Below are 21,078 nucleotides of genomic sequence, written 5' to 3'. Positions count from 1 at the left end.
CCATGGGCAGAACCTCTAGACCCACAACCCCACTACCCCATACCAACTCTGAAAATGCAAGACTGCTACAGGTCAATAGACAAGCCCCACTTTCCCAGGGAGGGATGTGCTGATTAGCCCACTTCTTATTCTCTTAAGGAGTCACAGAGCTGAAAAACCAGGTGTATCTGCATTGCAAAACCCAGCATTCAAAATTGTGCTCACATTGTCCCCCACTTCCAATCTATCTGCTATTTCTTACTCCCTAGCAACTGGTTTCTTCATCTCTATTTCCTGAATTCCTATGCTATAGCCAGGCAGGGTCATCCCTCCCCACTTGGGACACAGGACCCCTGTTGTCATTGTGTCAGAAAAAGTATCACCATATGGCAAGAAGAATGTAGGTTTTGGAGTAACCCACCCTCATGGCACATAACTGTTATCCCAACTATACAGGAGGATGAAGCAGGAGGATTGCAAGTTCAAGACCAGTCTGAGCAAATTAGTTAGGTCCTATCTCAGAATAAAAACTTAGAAAGTCTGGGAATGTAACTTAACTTAGTGGTAGGGGGCTCAGTGGAAAAGCATCCAGTAAAACAAAAAAAACTGGAGTGACCAACCCTAGACTGCCACTTATTAGGTCTATGAACTTGAGCCAGTATCTACTTCCTCTCAGTTTCTTTTTTGGGGGTGTAAAATGGAGAAAATATGTGCACCTTGAAGCCCTTTGTGAAGATCAAATAACATATTATATGTAAAGCACCTATTATGTTGATAAGTTTGAGACTGCACAGGATGGGGGGAGGCTCAATCAATGTTGATGGTCTTCCCTTTCTTCTCTGAGAGCCTGGGTGTATGGCTCAGTGGTGGAACCCTTGCCTAGAATGTTCAAGGCCTGGGTTCAGTCTCCAGCACTAAAAAGAATAATTAATTAAATAAATAATTTTAAAAAAGAAAAAAGCTCTGATATAGTTCTTCTTTGAGCTATACAAGATGTGGCTATTCAGTTAACTTGTCCCCCAATGTGTCTCTAGCCCTGATCCATTGTCTATATTCTTCACTTTAAAATCTTAGCAGCTGACCACCATGATCAGCCCCAAAATATAGCCTCCTCATAAATTTGGCTGCAAGATACTCGTGATTCTACATTGAAGTCAGGGGCTGTGCCATATCCATCTTTACATCTCTGGAGGCTCTGCAAGTACTTGAATGGATGAAGGATGCATAGATGAACAGTGACAGCTTCACCTTCCACTATCTACTCTCTGGGGATTCTGAAAGGCTGTGCTCCTCACCTTCTCCCGGACTTCTTGCAGCACTGGAAACACTCAGCTTTAGACATACTAATAGGGCTATTACCTCTCCCAAGCCCACCTAAAAGACCTCCTTCCCCAGGAAGCCCTCCCAAGGCCAGTGAATCTGCAGCTTCTCCCATCACAGTGGGCAAAATGCGGCTGTTGGCCTTTCTAGTTAGTACTGAGGTTTGTATGGGCAGAAACAAATCTGGCCATGAAGATGTGTGGACCAGAGGTCAGGCCTGGGCTCTCCCTTGGGAGACCTATCAGGGCAACTCCTATCTCACATGTGGTCTGCTCAATCTGGAGGGCCTTCCTGCAGCCCCTCTCGCCACCTCTTCAGTTGCTTCTTTCCTCCTCTTTTTCCTTACTCTGGGCTTTCTGTGGCTGATGTCATTTATTTAGACTTCCAGGTATGACTCACAGCTCCCTCTCCCTGATACTGGGAGCTCCTCCTGGACTATTCACAGTGTGTTCTCACAGGACCTAGCATTGTGCATACAGTAAGTATCCCTGATGCTTGGTGACTGAATGAACTGTGGCTCAGTCTGACTCGCCTGTAATAGAGCTGAGTCTAAATCTCTGTGGAGAAAGAGGGATGAATTTCAGGCCAAATTAGTACTTGATCGAGCAAGGCAGGAGTTAGACTCTCTCTAGTGAAATAGTTTAGTTTGTGCCCTCTAGGAAGGACAGGAGAACCCAGAGTAGCAGTCTAAAATGAGTGTTCTGGGTACTGAGGAGGCTGCCCCTGCAAGAAGCCTAGAAATTGGTGGGTGCGGGCAGAATGGGATGGCTTCCTAGGGAGGTGGAAAGAACTAGCTGTGTTGAAAGCTAGCTTAAATCCTTTGAAACTGTTTCAGTTTTACTGCTTCCCACCTCCATTCCGCCCCCCACAGAGAAAACCCACATATAGAAGTGGAAGGCAAGCAGGGAACACTCCAAACCCCACAGAGCTCGCGGGAAGATACAACATGGCATCTGGGAGTGGGGCAACCAATTGGAAGACAAAAATGTCTCCCACTTTGCCACACAAGGCTGGGTGATTAGCACACAGGGAAAACTATGAGCCAGCAGTTTGCAACAAAGCTGGCAGGCAGCCGGGATGTTGATCCCAAGGATCATGTTCCAGAGGGTAGACACCCCTCCTCAGGCTGGGCTGGCGCTTAGAGCAGCTATTTCAGGCTTGGGGGATTAAGGTCGGAGCATGACGAATGTGCGGCACACGCATGCGCACAGCACACACGCTCATTGCCTCCCTCCTTTCCGTGTGGGCTCCTGAGACCAGTCTACCACATGGAAAGTCTCTGGACCAGTACTTTGACAGCAGAAGATCTCCTTCTTTGGAGAACCCATGCAAGCCCCCGCCCTACCTCAGTGACCAGGGAGCAGGGATGTGGATGGACAGCATAGGACTACTCACTTTCTCTTCCCCCACGTGCCTACACAGTGCACTGAGCCCAATTCGGTCATCCTCTCACTATTGCTGCCTGCTCCTCTTTCTGTCGCTTTCTTCCTTAGAGTCATCTCCCTTTTCCTCCGTCTGTTTGGATTCCTGTCTCTTTCTCTTCTTGTCCAATACTTCAGCCTGGCCCGCCCTCCCTCCTGAATTTTGGCCTCTATATTTGTCTTTCCTCCCCTTTCTCTTTCTTCTGATTTTTCCCCCTACTTTGGATTCCTCCCCCGACACCCCCCACTTCATTACCTCTCTCAACAAATACTTGCTGGTGGTGGATCATGCACACCTTGTGCACGGTCGGGATCCTAAGGGAAAGTACAATAAGACTCCGAAGGAATGAGCCCATTTTTAAGAGAATATTAGCAAGTGGAAGCCTGGGCCACTGTCTTTAGATCTGCAATAAAGTGATTTGGTGATTTTAAACATATAAAATACTGGTCTCAACTAAAAACAAACAAACAAACAAAAAACCCCTGTTGTCTAGAAAAGGAAAATGAAACTGACATAAATGTCCATCATCTAAAGTCACATGTGATGTGACTCATCAGGGCTCAATGAGTTCAGCAGCCAGTTGAGAGAAGGAAAAGTCCATTCTAGATGGGGGATCAGCGAGACCTCCAAAGGTTTAGCCTTGCCACTGCCCTTGGGTAGAGTCTGGTTTCGCTCTGCAGAGAGAGGTGTGTCAGAGGGAAGTGTTCCCTGAACAAACTGGCATGGAAAAGAAGTTTGTTCAGGGAAGAAGGCTGAGGCTGGATTTAGGAAGGTCTTGGATGTCAGTTAGGCAGATGTGAAAACTCAGAATGGCTTTAGGACGACAATCCAGCAGCGGGAACTTAATAAGTGTGTGGGTGTGAAGCGGGGCTGAAGGATGGCCAGGTAAGACAGGAGGGCGGGTCAGGACAGCAGCAGATGTACGATTACCTTATTTACCCACTGAAGCCTGAGTGAAGGAGGCAGTGGCAATCAGAGAAAATGAAAAGACAGTTTGAGAAATACCAAGTAGGCATGCCTTACTCAGTGTCTTTTTTTTGCCCAATTGTCTGAGTTCCTCTTTCCCTGCAGATCAGAGGCCTTTCTGCAGGCTTACCCCAGGGCCAGCCTCACCCTCAGGCAGGAATCTGATGCTCTCAGGGATAGGAATCAAATTCTTCCCTCTTTCCTCAAAGCTTAGAGGCATTGAATACCGGCATTCCCGGGAAGGCTGATTTTTGCGGGAAGCATCTCACAGTCCACTGTTCCCTTCTCCAAAAACCCCACAAGCCTTGCTTGTCAGCCTCAGACCCCCTAACCCTGAGGGGGCCACTGTGGCTGCTAAGCCCTCTGCCCCCCTTCCTTCCTCCACTACCTTTGTACACCCCCAACTCCAGAGCTCAAGGTAGAGTCAGAAGGCCCAGGAGGGGAAATCCGGTGCCTCTCCAAGGACCTGATTATTTCCAAAGACTTGTGCTAATTTTCTGATATGATCCTCACATCTCTGTGAGGCACTAAATCCTCATTACTTTTCCTGACCGATGCATTCTAATTAGATCAACACTTAAAAAAAATTCACAATAGCCACAGGATGGCTTTCCATCTCATTAACTCCTCACTTATTATTTTCATGAAAATTACTGATAAAAATGTGCATCTCCATTTGGTGAGGCCTCACAGCCTCCTCAGCTCCTATCTTACATCTCTCCCGTCACCGGGGCTGCGCAGCGTCACCATGGTAACCCACAATAATAGAAACTAATAAATTACAAACGAGATGCTCGTTGAGCAATTATTGTCCTCTTTTATGCAAGTTTCTTGCTAATTTTGATCATAAGGGAAAGTACAATAAGACTCTGAAGGAATGAGTCTATTTCAAGAGAATATTAGCAAGCAGAAGCCGGGGCTGCTGTTTTTAGATCTGTAATAAAGTGATTTGGTGATTTCAAGCAAGAGGAAGAGGAAATAAACTTCTTTCCCTGTGTCCTGTGCAGTACTCACTATTGTGTCCCACAGAGATCCCACTGGGGTGGGTCTGAAGTGATACCAAGTGTCATCAGTGCTTGTTGTCACTATGTACAGGGGGCTGCCTTTTTCAGATCAGCCCATCCCTCCCTGTTTCCCTACCAACCTATCCTTATAGGCCGAGGGATATAAATGGCACAACCTTTCCTCGGCATCCTTCCCAGCACCTCACACCATTCATTCTTGGAAAGTTTACCCTCATCCCCACACCTGATTGTCTAACAAGGAGGGCAATGTAAGCCTCTGAGTGCAAAAGGGGCTCCCTGTGTGTCTTCAGGACTTAGGAACTCACTGAAAGGGGAACATAGTGATGACTCCATGGCTTATATAAATGCCAGCAAGTGAGGTATAAAAGTATAACCAGGCAGCCTTCTTAGTTTGAAGGTTTGAGGAAAACATTGTGCCCTGCAGAGAAGGGCCCACTCTTTCCCATAGCACACAGACACCATTTCCTCATCTCCATGTTCCTAGGATGTAGGTGGCAGGAGAGTCTTGGAATAGGGTAGGTTGAGGTGACATTTACAGGGTCCTAAACCTTAATGGGAGAGAGGTACCAGGATAGGGTGAATTACTGGAGAAGCTGTCCTGTGGAACTGTCATCATTCACTAGATGGGCAGGACTTGGAGAAGGCCCACATTCCCTGAAGCCTCTTTCCTAGGAGCACAGAAAGTTCTCACTTGAGCTCTTTGGAGGAGCCTGAGGGCCAAGAGATCTGAGCCCATCTGCAGTTCATCCTCCAGGGAAGCTCCCATTTCCCTTTCCTTTGGAAATCTGGGGCAGGGAAGCCAGGAATTACTTTGGACATTATCTCTCTCAGATCTTGTCATTTTCTAGGAGATACAGAAGATGGGGATCAGAGGAGGGCCTGTTGGTGAAAGGATTCAGTGAGTTGAATTCCTTTTCTGAGGTTGCCTGGGGACTTTTGGACCTTCCTACAAACCTGGCTTAGGAAATAGGACCCAGCCTGTGTGTTACCTGTGAGTGAAGGTTTATGGAGGGCTGGTTGGGGGAGTAGGGTCCCCCGAGGTCATTCCTGAGCAGGTTATCACTGTGCATCTTGGTTTTGAGGCAGGTGATATAACGGTTGCAAAAGTCCTTGCAGAGTTCATTGACTTTCTCCAACTCCAGCAGGTGGATCCTCAGGACCTGGATTGCCTTCACCATCTGGGGAAAGGGAGGAGAGGTAAGACCAGGCATCCGCATCACACACAGGCCCCTCACTGCCAGGATCCCCAGCCTCAGCCCCAGCCCCAGCAGGGGAGAGGAGCCATCCCTGCCATAGGCAATGCTTTCTCATCCACAAGATTTAAATTCTCATTATGGCTCTCTGCTGATTATTCTCGTGCTCTGAGCCCACTGTTATCACAGCTGTTCTTGAGGCAATTGTGGTATTCTGAGAACAGCACTGGCCTTAGAGATGAAGGGCCAGGTTCAAGCTCCAGGCCTGCCATTTATTATCTGTGTGACCTTGGGCAAGTTGCTTAAGCTCTCTGCATCTTAGTGTCTAACAAATGGGGATAATTATACCCTCCCTAACAACTTTACAGGTTCACTGAGGCGATCATCTGAGGGAATGTACACGATGGCACTCTGCGAAGTGTGAACTACCGAACAAGCATAAGGAAGGTTGAGATTAGAGTTTGTTGTAAGTGACCCAAGAGGTCAGGGACTGTCTGTTCTTAAACTCATATTCTGAGTGCTTCATGTGTCATGGGTTACCTTGTGGACACTCCATGGGTACTTGCTGACTGACTGAATAATCCAGCATGGCTTAGCTGGGCACCAGATACCTAACTGTCTGTTCTCTGTGCCCTTTAGATGGTTGTATATGTGCCTGTTGCCCCTTCATATGGGGATTCCTGACCTTACCAAGCAAGAAGCTACTTTGCAATTGAAACTTTGCTATTTATTATTAAATAGAAGAAAAATACTATGGAAGGTAAGGAAAACAGAGGGTTGAAAAAGAAAAAAACTGATCTAATGAACCTAAAAGAAGGCGCTTTTTGTTTTTTCCACAAGCGTATATTTTATCCGATTTGCAATAACCTGATACATGTGATATTTTCCCCCTTAGTTTGGCTAATGTATTTTTCTATACAGAATTTTTTTTTGTATTTTTTTCTTCTAGATTGTGAATTTGAGGAGAGAGGAGGGGTGTCTAATTTGCTCACTATGTTATCTTCAGTACCAACATGTGTAGATATGGAATATATAGTTGTTGAATGGGTAGCAGTTAATATGTAAATGTATTTTTAATTATTGTATATTATTCCATGTGTGCCATACTCAGCTTATCCCCTATTGTTGGGCATTTAGATTACTTCCAATTTTTCAATTTTATAAAAAGTGTTAAAGAGGATATTTTCAAAGCCTGTAGATTTACCTCCCTGTTTCTGCATTATTTCCTTAGGATAAGTTCCCAGAAATGACAGGAGAAAAGCTATAGATATGGCTCATGATGAATAATGCCAAATTGCTTTTCAATCAGGGGTTGTTTAAATGGTGCTGGAATAATTGGATATCCATACACAAAACAAAAACAAAAAACAATGAAAAAAATCAGAACTTTGATTTAAACCTCACATCTTTGAAAAAAATTACGTATTTTTATTGGTACATTATAGTTATACATAATAATTGGATTTGCCGCTACTTTTTGCACATGCACACAATATAATATAGTTTGATCAATTTTCTAAACCTCTCATCTTAGACAAAAATTAACTCAGTGTAGAACAAAGATTTAAATGTAAGACTCCAACCATAACACTTTGATGGGGAATAAAAGCCAAAAACAGAAGCAAAAGTTTAGTATATAGGGTTAGGCAAAGAGGTCTTAGACTTGATACCAGAGCATGATTCAGAAATGGAAAATGATGAATTAGACCTGGTCAAAATTAAAAATGTTTGCTCTTCACATGACTCTGTAAAGAGGATGAAAAGACTGCATAGCCTACAAGAGAATATTTGCAAACCACCTATTTTACAAAGCACTTGTACGTAGAATATACAAAGAACTCTCAACACTATACAGTAAAATAACACATAACCCAATTAGAACACAGGCAAAAGACATGATCAGACATTTCACTGAAGAGGATATACAGATGGCAAATAAGCACATGAAAAGATGTTCAATGTCATTAGCCATTAGGGAAATGCAAATTAAAACCACAATGAGATATCACTGCCCACCCATCAGTATGCTTAAAATGAAAAATAGTGATAATACCAAATGCTAGTAAGGAACTAAAAACTACACACTCATACAGTGATAGTGGGAATGTAAAATGGTACAGCCACTCTGGAAAACATGATGACAGTTTCTTACAAAACTAAATATTTGCTTTACCATACAACTCAGCAATTGCATTCTTGGGTATTTATCCCAGAAAAATAAAAAAATATACATTCACACTAATACCTGTGCATGAATGTTCAAAGCAGTTTTATTTCTAATAGTCTCAAACTGGAAAGACACAAATATAGTTCAATAAGTGAGTGATAAAGTAGTTATAGTCCATCTGTATCATGGTGTATGACTTAATAATAAAAAAGAATAAGCTATTGATATGCTCAAAGATTTGGATATATCACGAGGGAATTATGCTGAGAGAAGGAAAAACAATCTCAAAGGATTAGATACCACATAATGCCATTTATATAACATTCTTGAAATGACAAAATTATAAAAATAGAGAACAAAGTAGGGGTCAACGAGGGTGAGGAGGAGAAGGGAGGCTGAAACTCTTTGGTTCCTTAACTTCAATAATGTTTACATGAATCTAAAATGTGATAAAATTGCATGGAACTATATACTTGCATACATACACATGTGCATGCATATAAAACTGGTGAGATGTGAATAAGGTTGGGGGATTTTTCTTGCTTATGCAATAGTGCTATGGTTATCCATGAAAGGAACAGATATCTCTGTATTAGTTTTTATAATTGCATATAAGTTTACAATAATATATATTCATTTATGTGTATATATGTATATACATACATATACATATATATAAAAGGTGTGCTCATTGTCCTCCCATCCAGTTCTGATGACACAAACAATACATGGGAGTCTGTATTTAATCCCACCCTTCCAGCTTTCAGCCAGCATTTTAATGCTGAGGAACAAGTTTAGACAACATAAAAAGGGAAGGAAACCACTCCCAGAAATTTTTGAGTGTGAGGTATGTATAGAGCCTGTGGTTGGAGGTCAGTGTTGCACCCTTCTTGAGACTCTTTGGCATTTCAAGTTGGGAGCCTACATTCCGTGGGCTGGGCTTATGGATTGTCTGATGGGCAGGGATTGAGCTCAAATAAGTAAGGATTTTTAGAGTACTAAATTAGACTGTTGCTTATACTCAGAAACCAACAATTGTATGACTTTATGCAGGGCTTCCTATGGAGTGCTACATTCAAGGGGCTGAGACTGATGGAGATTGAGTAATTTCAGGCAAAGAGAAGAATGGTAACAATAGTATGAATCATTTGCACTGAAAAGTGCAGTTAGGAACTTAATAAAGATGTGCTCTTGCCTAAATTTTCTACTTGACTTTGGCCATGGAGGTCTTGGTTTATGCTTCTCAGAATGATGAGCACATGGGGCTGGGGATGTAGTTCAGTGGTGGAGCACTTGTCTGACATCACGCATGAGGCCCTCAGTTCAATCCCCAGCACCATACCAAAAAAAAAAAAATGTTAGCATAGTATAAAGCACTTAATAGATACTTGTTGATGGATTGATCACAATACCCAAACACAACTTATTCTATGCCTCAAGTTCTATGATAATCCCATCTCATGCCTTATCTATTTCAGAGGAGAACCTCTGTAGGTGGATACTTACTGCCGATAATTTATAGTTAAAGAAAATGAAGTCCAGATATATTAAATTTTTATTGCTTAAAGTCACACAGCTGGTAGGTGATATGAAGCCACGTGACCTCATCCCTGAGCCTGAGTTGCTTCACCCTCAATACAGACTCTCAGGATTTAAGTTCATAGAGAAAATGGGACTATAAAGAGTACATGGGTTGGGGTGGAGGGGCTCAGTGTGACAGGAAGTATGAAGTTCTAGGAAAACCAAATAGCTTTGGGGGCATTAAAGATTAGGATTTTCAGAACCTTCCCTGATAATGTTCCCTTATTCAGCTGCTCTTATTTCCCATCTCTCACTCCCAGCATCAGAGCACCTCAGCACATGGGTGAAAAGAGGGTTGGGCAGTTGGGTTCCACCGTGCTCTGATTCTCTGAGCATTACCAGGACTTCTACCCTCAATTGACTGGCTCTGCAAGATGATTCAGGTAGCCTGCAAGCTCGTGAACAATGCAAGCTTACCAGGTACACAGGCTGCCTCTTCCCTTCTAGGCTGTCCCTGTCATCAGGAGATGATTTTCTTGCCTTGGACCACCTCTGTGTTTCTTCAATCTGCTGAGTAAGAAGCTCTTCTCTACATTTGGCCAACAGTTCTTCTGCCTTACTATGAAGGGCTTATTCAGCCTTCTATAGGCACCAAGGACATCATGCCTCCATCAACACAACTGCACTGAACTTTATCAATTCGACAAACACTGAGTCTCACTATATGCCATACACTGAACCAGACATCTGACTTGAATAAGTCGATCAATTAGTTTTTTTTTCTTCTCCAAACAAAAACAATCCTAATTCCTTAAACCTTTCTTCTCTTTTCCTTCCATCTCTCCTTTTTTTTCTTTCCTTTCTCCTCTCCTTTTCATTTTCCAGTCTATTCTGCCTTATTTTGTGGGAAGCAGGGGGTGAATACTGGGGATTGAACCCAGGGTGCTCTACCATCAAGCTACATTTCCAGCCTCTTCAAAAAATTTTTGAAACCAGGTCTCACTAAGTTACCAAGGCTGGGTTTGAATTTGCAATCCATCTGTGATTCTTCTGCCTTGGTCTCCCAAGTAGCTGGGCTTACAGGCATGAACCACCATGCCTAGCTGTATTCTGTAATCAGCATTTTATTTTCTTTAAAAAATTCTTATATAGTAATACACACATGTGTATATATATGTGTATATATACATATACAATATATATATATACATACACTCAAAAGTGCATATCTCTATTCATTTATTTTAAATATAAAACTAAAATCCACTTATTATTTTAAAAAAACTCAGCAAACATAAATAAGTTAAAAAAATAAAAAGTAAAATCTACTCAGAATAGTTTTTGTTCAAATGGAATACATGCACAGCATGTTTAAATTGGATCTGGTACACAGTGGCCAAAAGTGGACCTATCCTTGGATCTGATAAAGCACAGCTGAAGGGATTACTTTTTTATGGGCTAATAGAATTGGTTTAAAGATTTAAGAATGTAGAGTAAATCATAATGGTACTCTGAGGCAATGAATATGTAGGACCTCTTCAATATTAGAAAAAAAAGATGGACAATTCGATGCCTTGTGGCAGGAGCAGGGAGCTGCCTGAATAGCAGAAAGCCTGTAGGATTCACTGTCAAACAGCCTGGATTTGAGGTCATGTCCACTGATGCCAATGGACAAACTCCATGACTTCTCTGAACCTCAGTTTCCTCATTTGTAAAATGGGGATAATCATTTCTAATTCACAAAATATGGTAAAACCTAACAGGTAATAATGGGAAAGTGCTTTATAAATCACAGGGAAGTAAATACATATTTTTAAAAAGCTCAGTAGTTTCTAATATCCCATTGGTTTCTCTACTGTTATTTCGTATTTAGATAGTGAAAAAATAATTCCCAGGTTTTTTTAAATTCTCATATTTTTTTAAAAATATTTTATTTTAGTTGTAGTTGGACACAATACCTTTTTTTTTTTTTTTAATATGGTGCTGAGGATCGAACCCAGGCCGTCGTGCGTGCTAGACGAGCGTTCTACTGCTGAGCCACAACCCCAGCCCCAAATTCTCATATATTTTTATTTTAGATTTTTGCATTTAAGTGAGAATAAAGTGCTGATTTATTAAACAGTTTTTCTAAATGATTTGGGTCATGTAAAACGTTATTCCAAGCCTTCTAAGTGGCAATAACAATGCCACTTAATTTAATATCATCACCAAATGTGATAAACGTATCCTTAATTCCTTTCCCAGGTTTTGATCTATTTTTCAGCTTCTCTTTTCTTTCTTTGTCAAAATAAAGGTGCAGCCTTCTTCTTCAAAGAAGTCCCCTTCAAAAAAAGCAAAGCAAGATGCAAACTCACATTTTAGTCTCTTAACATGTACAGAAGTACCACAGTCCAAGGAAAGTATGGAACACCAGGGCTTCTTGTTTTCTATGAAGTCATGTGTGTGATGTTCCAAATCTATTACCTGGCATTTTGGACTGGTGGTTTTATACTTTATCTGTACAAATGGATGGTAATAATACCTACACCTTCAAGTTATTATGAAAATTGAAGAAGACCATGTATGCAAATGTTCTGGGCATACAATAGGTCCTCAATAAATGTCAATTCATCACACCGATGTGCCCCCCACACACACACTTTCAAGTTCTTTTCTAAATGGTCGCCTCTCTTGTGGTACCTGGCTTCTTCACTTGATAATAATAATTCCTTGTCTTTCAAAACATTTGTACACATAGCACTTTACAAATTTACAAAATGCTTTTCTCTCCATTATCTCATTTGAGTCTCATCACCACAGGGATACAGGCAGTATTATCTATCATTCTTCCAGAGATAAGAATAAGGAGGCTCAGAGATTAGCTAACCTGCTCACTTCCTTGTAGGAATCAGGGAGGTTTCCTTGTCTTTGGTGTTAGTTCCTTCCACCCTCTCCTTTCTCTTTTGTGAGTTGGGGAGCTAGGACAACTCTCCCCCACAGAAGAAGGAGTTTAGAAACACACATTCCTTAATGTGCTCTGAAATTTCTTGTGGATCACTGGGGCAGTCAGAGCTAAAATCTAATCAAGAATTTTTCTAGACCAATCCAGTTTGGCTTGACCAGTTGGTCATGTGGGGTCACTAACATAAAAAGTGGAAAATGGAAGAAAGGTGAAACTCCGGATGGAAAACTGCCAGAGGGGCCCTGAATTAACATTTTATGGAAACTATCATACATGACAAGTTAAATCACTTTCTGATAAGGAACTTGGCACTTCCACTTTGATGGCCTCAGAATGTGGAGAAGCAGGAGAGGACAAAAGGAAAAGGCTTGACTTCCCATGTTAGACCCACTGGGCTCAAGTTCCAGCTATAAAAATTATTTGCAACAAGGTCCTTGGTCTTTGATTTCTTCCCATTAAATGGGGATAACAACAACCACAGGGTGTTTTAGTCAGCTTTGTGTCACTGTGACCTAAAGACCTGACAAGAACAGTTTAGAGGAGGAAAGGTTTATTTTGGTTCACAGTTTCAGAAAATTCAGTTCACAGAGAGTAGATTCCTTACCTCTGGATCCAAGGTGAGGCAGAACATCCTGGTGAACAGATTTGGTGGAAGAGTGTGGCAGAGGAAAGCAGCTCAGGACATGGCAACCAGAAAGCAGAGAGATGGCTCTGCTCACCAGGGACAAAATATAAACCCCAAAGGCACACCCCCAGGGACCTACTTTCTCCAGCCACACCCTACATTTACCACTCAGTTTATCAGTGGATTAATCCACTGATTAGGTCACAACTCTCATAATCATTGCACCTCTGAACATTCTTGCATTGTCTCACACATGAGCTTTTGGGGGCTACCTCATATCTAAATCATAACACAGAGTCACTTTGTGAATTAAATAGCAAAGTAGGGCACCCAAAGACAATGGGTTTCGGAGGCTGAGGATCTTGAGTCTTTCACCTACTGTGAGACTTTGAGTGATTTACTTAATCTTTGAACTTTAGTTTCCTTACCTGTAAAATAGGTATGATAATTGTGACTCCCATGGGTTGGGGGTAGAGTTCAGTGGTAGAGCTCTTACTTATCATAGACAAGGCCCTGGGTTCCATCCCCAGCAACACACACACACACACACACACACACACACACACACTTCCCTCAGAGTTGTATTGAGGATTAAATGAGATGTGACTAGAAAAGACATAAAAAATACCTGGTTCCTAGAAAGGCATAAAAGGCTGGCTGTAAGGTGGTGTAATAGTTTAGTGTGGCTATAGTTTAGAGCTTGATTCCTTTCTCTAGCTGTGTGGTGTGATCTTGTGCTAGTGATTTCACCTCTTAAAATGGGGAGATTTTATACATATATAAATGTAAAATCTCCCCCAAAGGCACACCCTCAGGGGCCACACTCTGACACTCTCTACCTCCCTGTCTCCAGTTCCCATGCCATGGAGGTAGCTTTCCATTCAAAGTGGCTAAGTTGGACCCCCTGGGGAGAGGTGGGCTCCAGTTCCCACAACCCTGGTGCTCACCAAGTCTATTTCTTACCTGGTTCTAGATCCCTTCCTTGGGCCCGATATATACACATAAACACATAAACACATGTGTGTATATATATATACACACACGTACATATATATGTATGTTATATATATATGTATATTATACATGTATATGTATATATATATGTGTGTGTGTTTATATATATATATAAAAACATATATTGGTGCTGAAGGATTAAATCCAGGGCCTTAGTATGTCAGGCAAGTGAAAATTGGGAAGAGTATTAATACATGCCTTGTGGGTTTGGAAAGAGGATTAAATAAGATAATAGATATAAAGTGTTCAGAATGGTACCTGGCACCTGGTAAGTGCTCCATAAATGTTAACTATTACCAGCATTGATTATTATTTCCTTTCCCTTTCCTGGTGTCTGTGGGATTTTCCGCTGCTATCCAGGCAGAGCCTAGATTGAAGGCTGAAGTGAATAACTCTGGGAATGGGGCTGGCTTGTGGTCTCCTGGGCCAGAGATCTGGGCTGCCTCCTTCTTTTCAACCTCTAGCCGCTGGCCTGCTTCTTCAGAGTGGGCCCAGGGATCTGGGCGGCTCCATTTTGGAGTTGGCTTTGCGGTCAGGCAGCCATAATCTGTCCCTTGAGCCGCACCAGAGTCTCATTAAAACGTGCCCTATAAATGTTAAAAAATTTACACATAAAAAAATTCCATGCATGAAACTGAAACCGTACGTTTTACAGCCTTAGTTTGAAATCTTGCATAATATATAAAACCTTGGCCCTGCACCAGGGGCCTGTAAATCAGATTTTATAAAACAAAAAGCTTTTACCTTTCAAAGGGGTTTGGGGAACTTGCAAATTTTACAAACTTTACCAACTGCCAGTCAGAGGCTGCTGGGCCCAGAGAAGGGATCTAGGACCAGGTAAGAAATAGACTTGGTTAGCACCAGGGCTGTGGGAACTGGAGCCCCCCTCTCCCCAGGGGGTCCAGCTTAACCACTTTAAGTGGAAAGCAACCTCCATGGCATGGAAACTGGAGACAGGGACTTAGAGAGTGTCAGAGTATGGGCTGGGCCAGGGGGTGGGGAGATTTTATTAGAGGCACTCTCTTATTTGTAAGTGAGGGCTTTATTGCCACCTGGGAGAAGAGGTGGGGAAACTGCGGGAGGAGCATAAAATCAGGAGTCAGTGACTTGGGTTCTGGTCCTGACAAGTCAGTTCTCTTTTCTGGATGTCAGTGTCTTTGGACTTGCTTCTCTCTGGGGTTAGGTCCGCCCTCCCCCGCATCAACTCTCTGTGAGTCCCCCCCATCCCACCCCGCAGCAGGGGAGCTGTGCAGCGGCAGGCTCACAGGGAGGGAAGCTCGCTCAGAAATCTGGGATGCTCTCTCTGATCTTTGGGGCAGCTTGGGAGAAGTGACTCAATCCTCCCATGGGGATTTGTTTGGAAAAGCGACTCTAGAAGATTGCAGAGAGCAAGAGAGAGACTGGCAATGCGCGGGAGAAGAGAGAGACCCGCAGGGAATTGGGAGGAGTGAGTCATAGTGGACCGAGGACAGCTGGGCGGGGCCAGAGCTGCCCTCTGGCCCTGGGTAGGGAGGAGAGAAGGGGGAGGGACCTTCCGCGTTTGTGGGGATCCAGGTGCCCTCCTGACAAACCCATCTACGAAAGTCAGTATTCAAGGGCAAAGGAAAGCCACCCTGACACACATATATATAAAAAATAAATCTCTCAATTATCTCAGCTCATTTGCTTGGGGTCCCTCATTTTATGTCCCTGCTCGGCTGCGCAGTATATCTGTCCGGATAAAGAGTTACAGTCCGTTGGGCTACGTGTGCGGGGTTGTAAAAAATACAGATGCCAAATTAACTGGCTGTGGCACTCGGCAGCTGATTGAGCTGGTAATAACGCGATCTGACCTTTTTCTAATTTCTAATTATGTGCATCTCGGCTGTGCTGGCGACATGATTCTTGTTTTAATGATGACTCCTGTGCTTGGTCTCTTCATCTCCCCACCTGACACAGGACCAGGAGCAGGGGTGGCAAAGGGCACTGTTTGACACCCCTCCATCCCACCCCCAATTTCAGCCATTAAATCTCTTTGGTGGCCAGGAGGTTAGGTCAGGGAGCTGGAACACCTTGCCATGATGATATTGCATTTGAGATTAATCTCCTGGGTGCCAGGCAGTTGTAAAGGCCAATTCCATGAGCCACCTCATTAACTTTTTTTAAAATTACAATCACATGAGATAGGTATATTAGCCCTACAGATGAGGAAACCGAGCTTCAAAGCAGTTCAGCCAGCCATCAAAGTCACAAACAGTTAATGGGGACGCTAGGCTCATCTTTTGTCTTTCAAGTGCTGTTTCAAACCTCCCAATTTACATAATCAACCAATCGTTGACTAACTCATCTAGACAAATCAGGTCCATGAGACAAGATGAAACTCCTAAAGATGCTCCACCAGCTGGACCACTCCCAGCCCAGCTATCTGATACAGAAGCCCAGAGGACACCAGAAGCTTGGGACCACTAGGGTATCTTCCACAACATCCATGTCCCTAGTAAAGGCCTGGCATATAGCAGACACTCAAGCCAGTTTTATTGGATTGAATCAAAAGATCTGATTCTTTGAACAGAATGCTGAGACCTGAGCAATATTGGCAAGGGCAGAACAAAGCCACGTTTTGATTTTTCTAGGCTGTGCTAGAATGGGAGGTTGTCTTCAGTCCTTTGCCTTGTAAGAAGGTTTAAATTCCTTCATATTCCTCAGTCCAATTTTAGGTATTTCCTTACCCCAACTTGGGCCTCTATTTTTGTTTGTTTGTTTTGTTTTGTTTTCCTTCTCCTTTCCTTCCTTCCCTTTCTCTCTCTCTCTCTCTCTCTCTCTCTCTCTCTCTCTCTCTCTCTCTCTCTCTCTCTCTCTCTCGACCTTCCTCCCTCCCCCTCTTTCTTTCTTTATTTTTTGCCTACCAGGGGTGCTTAACCACTGAGCCACATCCCCAGCCCTTTTAAATTTTTTTTGGGGGGGCAATTATCAAGAATACAAGCAACAATAAAGTTGATGAGGATGTGGGGGGAAAGGTACACTCATACACTCCTGGTGGGACTATAAATTGGTGCAACCATTATGGAAAGCAGTATGGAGATTCCTCAGAAAATTTGGAATGGAATTTGAACCAGCTATTCTACCCTTTGGTTTATACTCAAAGGACTTAAAATCAGCATACTACAGTGACATAGCCACATCACTGTTTATAACAGCTCAATTCACAATTGCCAAAATATGGAACCAACCTAGATGCTCTTCAACAGATGAATGGATAAAGAAAATGTGGTATATATACACAATGGAATATTACTCAGCCTTAAATAAGAATGGAATTATGGCATTTGCTGGTAAATGGATGGAACTGGAGACTATCATGCTAAGAGAAATAAGCCAGTCCAAAAAAAAACCCAAAAGCCAAATGCTCTCTCTGATATGTAGATGCTAACCCACAATAAGGAGGTGGGCTAGGGAAAAATAGAGGTACTTTGGATTAGGCAGAGGTTAGTGAAAGGAGGAGGTGTGTGGGGGTAGGAATGACAGAAGCTACATACATATATGATCACATGACTGGTGTGATTCTACATCATGTACAACCAGAAGAATGAGAAGTTATACTCCATTTATGTATGTGTCAAAATGCATTCTATTGTCATGTATAACAAATTAGAACAAATTTAAAAAATTTTTTAAACTTAATTTTTCTTACTTTGAGATAGGGTTTCACTAGATTGCTTACAGTCTCACTAAATTGCCGAGGTTAGCTTCAAACCTGCGATTCTCCTGCTTCAGCCTTCCAAGCTGCTATTTTTCTTTCTTTCTTTTTTTTTTTTTCTTCTTTCTTTCTTATTGATGATTAAACCTGGAGGGCTTTACCACTGAACTATGTCCCCAATCCTTATTTATTTTTGAGAGGGTGTCACTAAATTGTAAAGATGCTGAGGCTGGTCTCAAATTTGAGATCCTCCTGCCTGAATCTCCCAAGTCACTGGGATCACCGCGATGTGCCACCATGTTCCGCTACACCAGTATCTTTTTGTGTCAAGTGAGGACGACGATCCTGGTCCCCAGGTTCACTCTCACTCCTGCAGAAGTGACTGCCTCATGTCCTGGCTCCATGGCTGCCTGGGTCTGGGTTCTACAAATCTGCTTCCCAGTTATAGTCTGATTCTGATTAGCCGAGGAGCAAGGCAAGCCAGACCAGCCTGCACTTAATAGTTGGCCAATTGGTGAACCTGTAAAGGGAAGCTTTCCTAGAGGATTCCAAAATAGCAGCCCGGCCTTTTGGGAAGTGGGGCTGCTCAATCAAAGCCAGAGAAGAGCAAGTGTCAGGGACTAGCAGAGGTGGATTTGGGGCTCTCACTGCCTCCACCAACATTCTTGACAGTGGGCAGTGCTTATCCTCTGCTCGGGGCCTGCTCCTGATCTCTAAATAGCCTTATCCAACATCACAAATTTGCAGACCAGGGTGGGTTCTCTTGGTAACTCTTCTGGACTTCATAAAGGACCACACTCAACCCTGAAACAGCAGTGTGGATAATTCACAGCACAGAATAATAACAAAGTCCTTTACATCTGTTCTGCAGATGTACTATGCATGTAGGTGTGTGTGCCCGCACGTGTGTGTAATTTTTCTTCCTTCCTTTTTGGAGTCACATTTGCTTTTCTAATTCTGTTCTCCTTTTTGGAACAGGTACCAGTTAAATGCTGGGTGCAAGAGGTCAGCACTATCATCAATCAATGTATGAGGGAGAGTTTTGCAGAGTTTCCAAATTCACCATGCATACTCTGGGCAATCCACCCACAGAAAAATTAGGAACTGTGGTTAATAATTCCAGGAGGACTATTTAGAGTGATGGACACACAGAGCAGCCTCTCTAATGTCTTCCTGCAGCAGAATTCCCAAGGACAGAGGAGAATTTCAGATGCCATACAGGTTGGGGGCCACCAAACCTAACTGGTGATTGCTGTTGCTTAGGAAACCTAAAATGAAAATTCACAAAGATCCCACTGATCTTACAAAAGCTCCCTGATATGGCCTAGCAATGTATTTTTTGTAAACTATAGTGATGATCTGAGTGGCAAACTGGTGGAGAACCTGATCTGCTGTGTCCCCTAAGCAGGTGGGGCCTCTCTGCTGATCTTCTTAGGATGACCGGGTCCCCAGCTCTTTCTGTTGATGTGCTTGAACATGCTTGTGACTCTCATTCTCTAGCCAGTAGCATCCGAGGCATCAGTTCCTCTCTAGGAGGACTCCAGGCCTGGGGCAGCTACCTTAGAGTTCACACCCTCTTTTCAGTTGGCTGGTTCTGCAGGATGGTGGGGAGTAAGATTCTGGTGCCACCATGGGCAGAGACAGGAGGGAGTTGGGCAGCAGGGCCAGCTCCTGAAGCTCGTGATATAAGAACTTAGACATGGTTCTCAGCTGCTAATATGATGCATCTAGTGTCCCATGGTGGGGACTAAAAATATTTTGTTGAATAAATTAACAAAAGGAACATTTCCAGGGTATTTTAGGGGGACCAAAGGGTAGGAGATTCTAGCCAGGGTGTGGGGTGGAGGGTCTTTACCAGATTGTCCAGTTCTGGATCATCGCTGAAGAAGGGTTTGTGCTCCTGCTCCTGCTGGTGGACAAAGTTCTCGATGTCCACATCAAAGCTGGCGGAGGTGATGCACTCAGAGCCCTGGGTGGCCTGTTCACATTTCTCAAACAGCAGCGTCAGGAGCGGGAAAAGAGGGTGCCTGCGGGGACATCAAGAACTCACACATGCGCACACACAGAGACCGTGCTGCTGGCTGGGCTCAGAAGCCATCTGGTTCCTTTTCCCACATTCCCATCACTTCTTCTCCCCAGGTCCCACTCCTTGAGAATGTCCCCAGCCCCCAGGGTCAACCTAATGGCAATGTTTGTGCCCTGGCATAGAGGGTTCAGTCCCCTAGTACCTGGGACGTCAGAGGGCTCCTACCTTTTCTCTTTAGATAGATAAACTACACGGATGTTTGAAGAGGGATGAGCAGTTATAACCCTTCAAAGAAGTAAGTGTCTATTTCTGATTCAGAGTTGACCCAAGAAAGAAATATGGGAAATATTCAGAGAAATCCACGATGTGAACATCCGTAGGTGATATCCCAGCTAAGACTCATAGAGTCATTTAAGTAAGTATTTCAGTTCACATATATACATCATAGAAACACACACATACACACACAATATCTAGAGCAACTGAGGACAGCAGATTGTACAAGCACTTGTATGTGGGGGATGTGCATGAGCCCAAATACTTGCCTACACGGTAGGCAGATGTCTCCACCTGTCCAGTGTCTGTTGGCAGGCTCGGTTTAGGTCAGATATCCCAATTATATGAATAACATCAACCCTGCACTTTTCCGTCATCCTACTCTTAGCTCAGTGTTAATTAAATGATTATTTGCATCATTATGTGTTCACTGTTCGCCTCCAAGGCTGTCCCTGTGTTAATGATTGTTGTATCCCTAGATCTTGTCAAAGCAAGTACATATAAATACTAGGTGACTGAATGAATCAATGAATGCACTCTGTGTGTGTGTGTGTGTGTGTGTGTGTGCGCGTGCGTGCGATCATGTGTGGGCATGTTTCTGTGAAGTATATGTGTGAGCTGAACTCCTTACCTAAATGACTATATGGGTGTCATCTTAGAGATCACCAGATCCTTGACTTCCTCCAAATGCTGATTGTTTCTAAGTTGTTTGTTTTATCATCTTCCTTTCTCACTTAGACTGTGAGCAGGAATCAAGCGCACCTTATTCATCTAGAGTCAAGTAGAGGTACGTGGATCTCCACAAATATTCGTTGAATATATATATGTATACATACTTATTTTGCATGCATAAGTGCATATCACATTTATTTCTGCAGCATATTGCATGCTAGTGCCTGGGTTGTTGACCCTGAACTCTGGAGAGCC

The 21,078-nt window shown here is 43.1% G+C and overlaps 1 protein-coding gene and 1 long non-coding RNA gene across 17 annotated transcripts in view; one reads left to right on the top strand and one right to left on the bottom strand.

Annotated features, from left to right (window-relative positions):
• Window positions 1-21,078, bottom strand: part of Pknox2 (PBX/knotted 1 homeobox 2) — a 267,002-nt gene that overhangs the window by 30,405 nt on the left and 215,519 nt on the right. For all 16 annotated transcript variants that reach the window (XM_078047273.1, XM_078047280.1, XM_078047276.1 and 13 more), the window contains 2 exons: window positions 19,705-19,876; window positions 5,702-5,890 (listed from right to left, as the gene is read on the bottom strand). In XM_078047273.1, the coding sequence (XP_077903399.1) occupies window positions 5,702-5,890; window positions 19,705-19,876 (361 nt within the window). The remainder of the gene's footprint in view (window positions 1-5,701; window positions 5,891-19,704; window positions 19,877-21,078) is intronic.
• On the top strand, window positions 5,855-7,083 carry LOC144377223 (uncharacterized). The gene is made up of 3 exons (XR_013437978.1): window positions 5,855-5,909; window positions 6,274-6,371; window positions 6,545-7,083. It is a non-coding gene; the product is annotated as an uncharacterized LOC144377223 (long non-coding RNA).

Source organism: Ictidomys tridecemlineatus, chromosome 4 (assembly GCF_052094955.1).
Source record: "Ictidomys tridecemlineatus isolate mIctTri1 chromosome 4, mIctTri1.hap1, whole genome shotgun sequence".
Classification (NCBI taxonomy): Eukaryota; Metazoa; Chordata; class Mammalia; order Rodentia; family Sciuridae; genus Ictidomys; species Ictidomys tridecemlineatus.
The sequence above is the reverse complement of the archived record's forward strand: the minus strand, read 5'-3'. Positions and strand labels throughout refer to the sequence as shown.